Source organism: Myotis lucifugus, unplaced genomic scaffold (genome assembly GCF_000147115.1).
Source record: "Myotis lucifugus unplaced genomic scaffold, Myoluc2.0 scaffold_1, whole genome shotgun sequence".
Classification (NCBI taxonomy): domain Eukaryota; kingdom Metazoa; phylum Chordata; class Mammalia; order Chiroptera; family Vespertilionidae; genus Myotis; species Myotis lucifugus.
Window position 1 is genome coordinate 17367319 of NW_005871049.1, and position 12084 is coordinate 17379402.

The following is a 12084-nucleotide window of genomic DNA, read 5'->3' on the forward strand; positions in this document are numbered from 1 at the left end:
CTTTAAATATGTTCACCTTATTGTGTATCAATTATACCTTGATTAAAAAATACTAAAAGGACAATGATTTGCCCTGGGGGATTTTGCAGAAGATCATCAGTTAGAATATAGCCACTTGGCAACTTGAGTTCCTATCTGGTGGCCAGCACTGTGCTGGCTCACACAAGCAGCTGGCAGAGGATGGACTGACACATGGAGCCCTGGGCTGGCCCCTAAGTGTTTTCACTGTGCTGCTCTGCTAAAGGCATAAAGATTCTGAAAGGCTGTTGGAAAAAAGTTGTAACTTCTGTTATATTACATGCAAGTTGCTTCAAAACACATCTATTGTCATACGTTGTGATGACACTTGTATACTCATTTTGATACTGCACTTGTGCCTGCCCGTACATTTGAACAAACAAGAGAATTCATCAAGAAAGAACCACAAAGCCCCATTCTAAGCTCCATTCAGAAGGATTTTGACACAACCACCAGGAGGAAGTAACTGTGCCCTTGTTCTCAGATGGTCTGTATCCATGCTCTGCTTCCCTCATGTCCTTTGCTGTGTCCCCCAAAAGCCTGTTTGCCATCCTCTCTTACTCTTCATTTCCCAGTAAAGCACACACTTTAGGACACTGGTAATCAGCAGAACTATCCATCCCTGAATTCACTTGCTGGTCATCTGACTGAGACCATACGAAAAGTTCAGAGAAAGCAAAGGTCAACCTGATAGGCAATGGGTTTTCCATGCAAAATACTGCAAAGTGACATTCTTTTATCAAAGAACCTGCAGAGATAAGGTTCCACTGGCATAAACAGATTTCTAAAGGATGAACCATTACTTCAAAAGAAATACTAATATTAGTCATCAAGCCTGCAACATTTTCCTCAACAGAGAAATATTTGAAGATGAATTTCTTATGCAAATCTTGGGTGATACAGTTTACCTCCCAAAAGTATGAAAACCTCATAAACGTGAAAAACTAAATTAGCATGACTGTATACAACTTCCTTTTTTTGAGCCAGAATGGGAGAAGACACAAAGTGAAACAAGAAGCACATTTTAAATGACATAAAGCAAGTAATTCAAATCAATCTTTTGTAGAAACCTCTACCAGCGGTTCTCAACCTCTGGGTCTCGACCATCGGAAAACACATAGAGCATTTCAGATATTTACATTACAATTCATAACAGTAGCAAAATTACAGTTATGAAGTAGCAACGAAAATAATTTTATGGTTGGGGGTCACCACAAATGAGGAACTAACTGTATTAAAGGGTCGTGGCATTGGGAAGGTTGAGAACCACTACCTCAGCTGCATCTATAACTGGTTAAGTTAGAAAAAACAATCTCAGAATTTGCTTTCTGTATTTACATTAAGACAAGAAAGGTGACTCCTATGAAGAACAGTGAATATAGGATTCAAAATTTGGCAAAGGTTGAGATGATCCATGCTGGCCCTGGACCACTAATAATGTTTTTAAAAGATTGGGTTATTAGATTAACAGTTGTAGAAGATGGACACAGCAATGTGAAAGCAAACAGGTCTACTAACCAAACATTTCCTAAGTCGCTCACAGAAATGTGAAACTTGACCCGACCCCGGGCCGGGACACGGGTTCTGCCCTGGTGGCGCACGTACCTCTGGTCCTGCTCCCAGGGAAAGCCACACCCTTGGCTTGAAAGGAGGTTTGTTACAAACGTGACCTGGAGGAAAATTTCTTTCCTGGTCAGCTCTCACCTCCTGCTGCCTCGCACTCGATAACAGACCTTTACTCTTCCCAAGTCCCAAGAACTTTCTCCACTCTCCTACTTCATTTGGAGAACAGTGTGTGGTTGCTGACCCTTCATTGAAGAGGCATCAAAGGACAATACTCACATCATGCATGGAGTCCAGAAGCTTGGTCAGTTGATAGAACCTCTGCCAACTCTGCCCAGAATTGTTGGGACACTTAGTTACCATCTTCCTCAGCTCTTTGATGTAATTTGTCCTCATTTCTTCAAATGCAGCTTGGCTTTTGAGGCCATCCTTGGGAACTGTGTTTAAGGAGAACAGATATGTAAAATCCCAGGATGAAAAACAGTTTTCACATCTTAGCAGTTAAATGGCCTACGATATTTTGAGATTGTTAGGTTCCCACTTTTAGATTGACACTGAATCTCAATTAATTGCATTTATCAGTAAATATGGCAGTTATCTATTGGTAACTCTTGTACACATACGTATACAAAAGAATAATAACTGCTATTTATCAGGAGCATGTTATTACATTTTGCATATATCAGCTCACTTAATCTTGACATCAGTCTTATGACATAACCATTATATTACTCTTATTTTACAGATGAGGAAGCTAAGGACTGGAGGTTTACACACTTGTCCAAGGACACAATAAATGGCAGAGAAGACATATAAACCTAGCTTGGTCTGTTTCCAAAGCCTGGCTCTTGACCACAATGCTTCATGGCCTTGTGGCTTGTCATCAAAGTGTTTTATGAATCCTGACTTGCCAACACCTCTGAGGAAGGAAAACATACTTTGATTTTCCAGAACAACTGGAAGAGCCACAGACAATCTAAGCTGGAGCTAGAATTAGAAAGCAATGTTTTCATATTCAAGTTCAAATATCAAAAACACTTGGGGAAACTGGCCATCTACCCATGGAAGAATGTGCATACAAAGAAGCACTTTCCATTCTCTTTGCCCCAGATCACATGACAATGCCAGATCACATGACAATGAGGTACTGTCATGTGACCTCTCAGATAACCTGAGGGGGGGGGGGGGGCGTGTGTAGTGCCAGTCTGCAGCCAAGGGAAAATCTAAAACTTACAAAGAGAAAATACCATGTTCATCTTTATCTCTGGTAAGGTAGAAAATGAAGGATTATGTTTTCTTTTATGTAGTGACTAGCTGATAACAACATTCTGAGTTGGAAACTGCTCTTACTGTCACTTAATTACACAGTGCATTTGTTACTTTATCATAACCTGTATGCATGATAATTGACAGGGTCATCAGCACTTTAGAATGGCTACATTTCTGAATAGTACATGCAACCCTGGAAGCCAGGAATGCCACTGTTTGCAATTAAACCTGTGCTTTTGTATAAAGATATGGATTATCTTGCAAAATTAACTTCACATATTAATAATCTCCTTGAGTTGAATTGGTGAGGTTTTTGATTTGTCTATTTTTGTGGGGGGAAATAAGTCCCTAATAGCTACTGCACCAATTCCTGAGGCTTTCACAATATTAGTTGTGGTTTCAAATATTTGACATTCACATTAAGAATTAAATACCATCCATTATATAACTTTTTTTTTCTTTAAAATTAAAAACTTGCTATAAAAACACTAAAAAAGGATGGTAATAACCAGGATGTTAATATTAAAGCTATAGATCTGGTTCAACCAAAATTTTAATGTTAACCTAAAACTTTCTAAAAGAAACTGAAAGTTTGCAAATAGCAGCCTATATTTCCCATCCACATATTAACTTTTGAGGTTATGACATTTTATGGAGTAAAACTTTTGTTTTTCAATCTAGAAATATTTATGGGTGTCATCCTATACATTAAAAAGTTACCTAAAATTAGAATAAGTGAATACATTTCACAACTATATTTCAATACTATTTGACACATAATAGAAGATTAAGCAAAGACCTTCATATTTCTGATAGCTGTGTTATCAGAAGTTCTCAAAATATGAACAACCTGTGTTGAATTTTACTTTTACATTACTGTAGTGGTTGAAATATATTGTACCAATTTTACGGAGAGATTTTTTAGAAGCTGAAACAAACCCACAAATAAAGAGAACTTGAGCAAAACCTCAGGATTTGGAGGTCTGCCCAGATTTTGTGAATTTACTTATTAAGCAGCATGGCTGCTGGAAATCGTCCAGAACCTAGGGGCTGCAGAAGAGCAGAGACTACGGGCGGAACTCCGTCTGCTCTCCTCTGCGAGCAGAAGGAGCACAAAACTCTTGCTGTCATTGCTAAACAGTCTCCTGATTCGCTGGACATCAGGGGTGCAACCTCACATCCCAAGTAAGAGGAAGGATGCTTAGGCATTCCACAGGTTTGCAAAATGAGCAAACTAAAGCCCACAGTTCCTGTGATTCATAAAATTCTTGTTCTGCCTTTTGATTTTGCTTTTCCGGCACCTATAAAAAATCAGAAATCAAAGTACTGAGCTCCTTGGAAGCTAATACATCACCCTGGACAGCTTCAAAATCATAACAGAATTGATAATAGGCTGGCTGATTAAATGTGCAGGGGTGGGCAAACAGGTTACAGTTGTTCATATGGAAAATACCAACTAATAAATAATACAAGGACAAACTTTTGTGTACTCACAACTTACTTTTGTCCACTCCTGTATATAAAAGGGTCAGATACCAATTAAGATTGAGTAGTCAAAATTTATAAAGAATTAGAATCACGTGAATTTTTAGAAAAAAGATTTCATTTAAATTTTCTATCTTCTGGTGTGTGTGTGTGTGTGTGTGTGTGTGTGTGTGTGTGTGTATTTAAAACACGTTTCTAACCAGTGATGGTTAATGACAGATATTGGAAAGAGGAATGAGATCACTGACTTGAGTCTCAATTTCCAAGGTTACATTCCAGGGAGGAATCCGGGAGGAGGGACCGAGAGCCTGGATCCTGCCCTGCAGGCAGCTGAGGGTCTGAATGTAAACAGTGAGGGATGGCAGGGCCTGTGGCAAAGGAGAGAACATGCCCAGCCCCTGGCGGTCAAATTCTATGAAAATAAGACAAAAGGCCAAAAGCAACCTAAAAATCCTGTCCTGGCCAAACAAAACACAGCCGTGAGGTGCGGCATGCCCCTGCCAGCGGAGTCCACTCAGCCCACTCACAGCCCACTGTCCCTGAGGCTGTCAGGCGCCACGAGCTGCCTCTGCAGCCCTTGCTCCCTGCTCCTTGCTCCTGGGACAGTGCGGGCAGCCCTGGGCATGAAGTCCACAGTCCTGGGTGAGTCCTAACTCACAGAGGGTACTGAACAGTAACACTGTGACTGTCCTGTCAACTCCAGAATTGGTATCAATCTCATAGGGCTGTTCTAGCATTCAATTAGATCATGTAAAACTGCAAGGTGCTAAACATATGTGAAGTGGATTCTGATGTGTGGTCACCACTACATCCCTGCTCCTGCTGGACCTTGTCTGAGGCTCACTCTTCCGCAGGCCAAGCACTCTTGGCTGGAAATACGTCTTTTCTTGTCCATTGTGTCCTCGTCACCTTGGCTACTGATGCCCCTTTCTTCCAAATGACTCTGTTGCAAATGGCCCTTCTCCCCAGCCTGATTCACTGGCCATGGAAGGGCTGGGCACACTCGGATGCCAGAGCTGGTCGGTCACTCAACAACTACAGCTCCTCTGAGGTCCATGCCACTCGCCCTGGCACCACTGGCATCCAGAACATGTCTGAGTGACCTCAGTGGCCATGGCATGTGGCGGAGGGATTACCTCTCCAGACGGTCTCCTGCCACCATTCTTGGTCTGCCCCTCATCTGACTGAGTTTCCTCAAATTCCTTTCCCTGCTTTGAACATGCCCTTGCCCAAGGAAAGGTGCTCCCTGTCTTTGCCAAGGCTAATCCTGACCCATCTCTTCTGGCATCTTATGCCATCAAGTCCTACTTGGTTCCAGAAGCGTAAAGGAGCTTCCCATCCATCTGAAAGTCGCTGGCCATCTGGCACCTGCCCGACGCCTAATGGTCAACGCTGGCAGGCGTCTCTGCAAGGCAGGTGGTTCGTCTCGCCCCTGTTGGAAACCGAGTCTTGGCTTCCACGCTGTACACCTCCCCTCTGACAGCTGTGTCTGTCCCTTCCGCCCGTGCCATCCCCCTGCACGTGGCCAACTGGACCTGGTCTCCTCTTTCTGTGGCATGGCAACCCCGCTCACCAGCTGAGTCCAGACTACAATTTCCCGTAAAGATAATTTCAAATTTATCTCTCAATACCCAAACCAGTCTTCTGAGTGCCTGGCCCAAATTTTCTCCTTCTTTTAGCCTCTCGCTTAAGATATGTGTAAAAATGAATCTATCCAAAGATAAAATTCATTTTTTACTCCATAAAACTTTTTCCAAGTACCAATGTTAACACACTTCTCTTAATGGTATCACAGCCACCCTGGTCATTTCTCTGTGCTCACTTCTGACCCAGACCATGTTCATTTGCTCTTCCTGCTCCTGTCCTTCGTCAACCAACCACCATTAGCCAGTCCATTATTTCAACAGCCTCACAGGTCTCTGTGCTTCCAGACAGGATAGATCCTGATTTGGCCTCTCCCACCTCCTTTCCTCTCAAATCCAGGCCACCACCCGACACCTCCTAAAGCCACAAATACGGCTTTGCTCACGTCGCCCCGCGGCGCAGAGCCTTCAGGGCTGTCCTCTGGGCCCGCCCAGCAGAGGCCAGGTGTCTCCCACAGGCACTGAGTATCCGGGTCCAGGCCACATCCAACCTCACGCCCCGCTCCTCCCCAGTCCAATATAACCAGATGCACCTTGGAAAATTAAAGACTTAAGTACAATAAAAATTAAAAATTAACACAACTCCCCAGAAGTAAGTGCCTGAAGTGCTCTGCCACATTTCCACACTCGCTCTCCCGGTTCCTTGCCGGGAATGCCATCTCCTTCCTCATAGCCAACCGGGAACCCTCCCAAAGCTCCCCAAGATCCGCTCCCCCCGAGTCCCTCCCTGACCCCCGGAGCTGACCATGCCCTTCCCTCCCATGAGCCACCATGACACTCTATCATAGTAGCCAGTCCCTTCCACGTGTATTGCAATGATGTCTAAACTTACCTTAGAGTAAAACTCCCCGAGGGCAGAGACCCTGCCTCAGTTACCCAATCCTTCCCGACCTGCCCAATCCCACCACACACCACAGACACCTAGTGAACATCTGAGGTCGGATGAAGGAAGGACTGAAGGCACGTGCTCTTTCATATGTCCCAAGCCTTAGCCTCTGCAAGTTACCTAGCTCATCAAAGACCAAAGCCCTCCTCCCAGCTCCTCAAATTGTTCCTTTTTATACCAACTACCTGATACTCTCCGTAGGCTACTCCCCAAAGGGGAGATGACCTGACCAGGTAGAAAAGTGCCTGGGCGGGCATCGGCTTACCTGTGCTTAACAGCAGCAACACTTTCATGATGGTGTATTCTTCAAAGGTGAGCTGCAGTCGGACGAACTGCAGGCTGACCTGGTGCATGCCCTGGCACAGCTCATACATGGCAGACTGGTGCATCTTCTCTCTGCCAAGGAAAAGAGAAAAAAGGTCTGAGAAACAAGGTTCCTTGTCAAACCCAGTCTGGCAGCTCCAGGCAGCCTAACGAGCTCGGTTTAAGTCAGAGTCTTCCTTTGGGTGTCAACACGGAGCAGATGTACATTTTAAAGACAAACTGGGCCCTGACTGGTTTGGCTCAGTGGATAGAGTGTCAGCCTGTGGACTGAAGAGTCCCAGGTTCGATTCTGGTCAAGGGCATGTACCTTGGTTGCGGGCACATCCCCAGTAGGGGGTGTGCAGGAGGCAGCTGATTGATGTTTCTCTCTCATCGATGTTTCTAACTCTCTATCCCTCTCTCTTCCTCTTTGTAAAAAATCAATAAAATATATTTAAAAAAACAAACTGGGTGCCTTGCCCAGTGACTGGGAATGGCTTGCCGTGCTTTCATTCTGTGGTGTGCGCTGTTGTAGTGAGGGCATCCAGAGAGCAGAGAAGCCACCGTGATGTGGCTTCCGCTCCGTGTCAGCAGAGTTCAAGCACTCACTGTTTGGAAGGACTGTGCTGGATGCTATGAACACAGGATAGTGATGACCAAATCCAGTTTCCACCTGGACTCTCCCCCAGCCCCCAACACACACTTACAGAGGTCTTGAAATAAGTTTGTTAACTATTTGAAGAAGCACCTTTAAAAAGGGAAATTAGACACAATTTGAAAAGGTGAGAACCTTGACTAGAATTTTTCTGGTAAATGGAGAAAGCGATATGAGAGTTTGCCAAATGTTTCCATTCATTCGAACAACCAACCAATCCTCTTCCTCCACTAAATCCAATGTTGTCATAAAAAATCCACATTACGTTACGATAGAAGGCATTATTTCCTCTTTCCATTAAAAGTAAGGCATCACTTACAGGTTTTTAGATGTATTGGCTCATAGTAATTTGGGGGAGGCCCTGGGTAACTACTACTTTATATTGAGCAGAATGTAATTAGTGAAAAACAAAAACAGTGAAAAATGGGAAAGGACTTGACAAAGGCTGAAGAAATGAACAAAAAAGGTCATGGTGTGTGATAGATGTCTATGAATAACTGAAGGCAGGGCATCTGTAGGAAAGCAACACTGTGACGTCTCTTCCAGGAAGCACTCTTGGGTTCAACTGGCAAAAATCTCTCTCATCTCAACTCTGAAAGCCGTTTGTAAAGAACTCACAATGCAACCCAGAAGATTCTGCTCTGCATTATGATGATGACGTCTTTCCTCTCTCATAAGCCGGAAGCTATTTTCAATGAAGGGAGTATTTTAAATACATACACTCACACAAACACACCCACAGACAATAACAGCAGGAGCCTATGCATCTACAATCCAGAATTAACAATGCAAATAAATGCTAATATGTTTACTATATTTGATTCACATCATTACAAATGGAACATGACAGAGCTCAGGTTTGCTGTGTCTTCCTCCCTGATCCCATTCGTCTTCCTCGTTCAAGGGATACATTCACTTTGGCTGATTATCACTCCCTCTCAGATGTGTCTATGTTTCTGCACACATATGTATCTATAAACATAGCACACAGTACTGCTTTGTTTTAGTAAATTTGAAACTAGATATGTACCTCCGCCTGCAACTTCTTATTCAATGTTATAATTCTGAGATGTATCCATCTTAGCACAGATAACTCCTGAGTTCATTCATTTTCACTGCTATAAGTTTCATTTGTGTGACTGTATCACAATTCGCTAATCCATTCCACTACGGGTGGGCACTTGGGTTGTTTCCTCTTTACTGCTATTATCAGTGATGCTAAAGGAACATCCCTGAGCACTCCTCTGGGACAGAACGAAGACGATGAGCTGCAGATCTGTGCACGTCGCTTTCCTTCTAACCAGCAGGAGATGAGAATGTCCCTTTATTCCACTTCCCCACCAATACTTGTCATTATCCAATTTAAAATGTTTTGCCATTTGATGGGGGTTGAAAGGGTAGCACACTGCTGATTCTATTTGCATTTCCATTATCACCAGTAGGCTGAATATTTTTCAAATGTTTTCTGAAGATGTGGGTTTTTTTTGTTTGGTAATTTGTCTCTAAATATCTTTACTCATTTTATTGTAAGCCTTTTTCTCTTGCTGTTACTAATAACATTTTTTAAAAATATTATTTTATTTTTAATCCTCCAAATACACACATATCTATCTATTTTTTAAAGAGAGAAACGTTGACGTGAGAAACATTGATCAGCTGTCTTCCTTTCACACCTTGACAGGGGACTGAACCCACAAACTAGGTATGTGCCCTGATGGGGAATTGAATCTGCAACCTTTTGGTGTATGGGACATGACGCTCTAACCAACTGAGCCACCCAGCTAGGACACTAATACCATCTTTAGTCCAAATATTTTTTGCCTTAAAATTTTTTAGTGACACTCATATTTTTCCTTCATTATTCCCTCCCTTCTTTCATATCTCTTTCTTTTGCTCTGTCTTTAGAATTTGCCTGGTAAGCCCTTTTTGTAAAGTTCCTTATTTCTAAACTTCCCACATAATTATATTTCACACATGTCTCTTATAAACAGCAAAAGGCTAGATTTTAAAAAAATCTTAAAGTCTTTGAATTTGAATAGCTCAGTTTTAATCTGTTTTCATTTATCTTGATTACTGATATATTTTTCTACCATTTTAGTGGTAGAAAAATACTGATTTTTTTCTACCATTTTAATGTTATCCCCTCCTTTGCTTCTTTCTTTCTGCTTTTCTTCCTTTTATTGGACTGATGCAGTTTGTTGTTTTTTAAAATCCCCCTCTTTGCTCCTGGACTGGGTTTAGAAGGTATACATTTTTACTCTTTAAATAATTAAGTTGTGAACTTGCATACTTAGACAGCTAAAGCTAATCAGTAGCCTTTCCATGAGCAACAGAAATGTAGTATACTTTATCTTTGGTCTACTGCTCCCCGTCTTCCATGTTACTGCTCTTTAGTATTTAAATTCCAGCTTGTTTTCAAATCGGCCCTGAATTTTGTCTCTCCTACATATCCACACCCCATGTCTGTTTAGAGTTACCAATATGTTTCTTTAGCCACCACTGTTTCTGGCATTTCCCTTACTTCTGGGTTTAATTTCTATTTGAAGACCATTTTTTGGGGGGAATTCTTTCAGTCCTTGAATGTTTATCTTTCAATCTTACTAGTAAGTTGTCTGAAAAATTTATTTCACCTTCATTCTTGAATGATAGTTTAAAAGTTACAGATTTCTAATTTGACAGCTAAGGACGCTCAGTACTGTGAAGACAGTATTCCACTACACCTGGGCCTTTCGTGCTGCCTCTGGGAAATTTCCTCTTAGTCTAATCGTCGTTCTTTTGTAGGTGACTTGCATTTTTCTCTCTGGTAGCTTAAAACATTTTCCTGTGTTAATTTGATGTTTGCAGTCTCACTGTGAAGTACCGAGGTGCAGACTGATTCTTATTTCTTCTGCTTGGGGTTCAATATCTGCATTTGATTTGGAGAATGCAGGTATTTCTTCAGTTCTGAAATGTTCTTAGCCATTGTTTCTTTAAGTATCATCCCTATCCCATTCATGCTATTTTTTTCTTGTTGAACTCCTATTAGCAGTGTGTTGGACCTTCTCATTTTGTCTTCCACATTAACTTCCCTCTCATATTAGTTATCTTCTTATCATTGCACTGGCATTCTAGGTGATTTTCTCAGGTCTAGTTCCTGACAAATATTTTTTCTTTTCCTGTGTCCAATCTATTTAATGTCTATAGTGTTTTAATTATAATGGTAATATTTTTCATGCCTAGGTTCCTAGAAATGCTATATTTAGTTCTTTCTCAAACATTCATGTTGCATGATATACTTCTTACTTTATTGTTATTGTATCTCCTTTCTCTAAATTATATCTTTAGCTATTATACTTCTAAATACTTTTAATGTATTTATTTTATAGTTTCTCCGATTTTTTTGTTCAATTTTTTTTGGATGCTAATATGCAGGTCTACCATGTATTGTTTTGGCATATATTTGTCTTCTGGGTGAATCCCAGGGGCACTGTCTGTGGGAGGGACTCTGTAGGAAGTTTTAGCATTTGTAACTGTCAGGGTAGAGGCATTTCACTTGTTCTGGACCAGTTTTTATGCTAATTTCTCGGCTTGAATGCTTTTTTGTGAGACTTGTGTAGTTTAAATTTAGACCCCACACTTGACGTGGTGCAAGCTTGTGCTTCTTATTTCTTTCAGCTTCCTTGCCATGTCCCTGGGCTGCTGGCTGGCTGGCTTGTTGAGTTTTTCCTTCCTTGTTAGTAGACAGAACAATCTTTCCAGAGCCTTGGCTCTATGCAGGGGCTCTATTTCAGGCCCCAGCCCTGCTGGAGTTCCAGTTCTCGTCTGCTGTTCCAGTTGGTGTTCTGATACCCACCCGAAGGCATTTATCACATCCAGGAGTTTGTGGGCCAACTGCAGCTTTAGCTCCAAGTTAAACCACTCTGGCTGTGAATTCCCTGTTCTTGCACTTTTTTGTTTTTTCTTTTGAGCTTGGCTATATATTTAAGGCTTTAAAAAAAAAAGGGCAGAATGTCTACGTGTTTAGAAAAAAAAAAAAGGCTCAGTTCAGTTGCACCATTCTGATTGCGAACTACAAGCTTCTTAAAGGCAAGCTCCAGGTCTGGCTAACCTTTTTGAATGCCAAAGAGAGCATGATGGACGAGCACCATAAGTAAAATCTTTGTTTGATAAATATTGCATGAACGAATGAGAGAGAGAGAAGAAAAGGAAAAGGAGAGCAAGTGAAGGCCACAAAAAGAACTGAAGACACAAATTTGCATATGATGATGATTAGAGAGAGATAA

General features: G+C 41.8%; 1 protein-coding gene across 6 annotated transcripts in view; it reads right to left on the reverse strand.

Annotated features, from left to right (window-relative positions):
• The window catches only part of NR3C2 (nuclear receptor subfamily 3 group C member 2), a 294549-nt gene that overhangs the window by 24873 nt on the left and 257592 nt on the right, over positions 1-12084 (reverse strand). For all 6 annotated transcript variants that reach the window (XM_023754929.1, XM_023754927.1, XM_006081763.3 and 3 more), the window contains 2 exons: positions 7130-7260; positions 1861-2018 (listed from right to left, as the gene is read on the reverse strand). In XM_023754929.1, coding sequence (XP_023610697.1) covers positions 1861-2018; positions 7130-7260 — 289 coding nt within the window. The remainder of the gene's footprint in view (positions 1-1860; positions 2019-7129; positions 7261-12084) is intronic.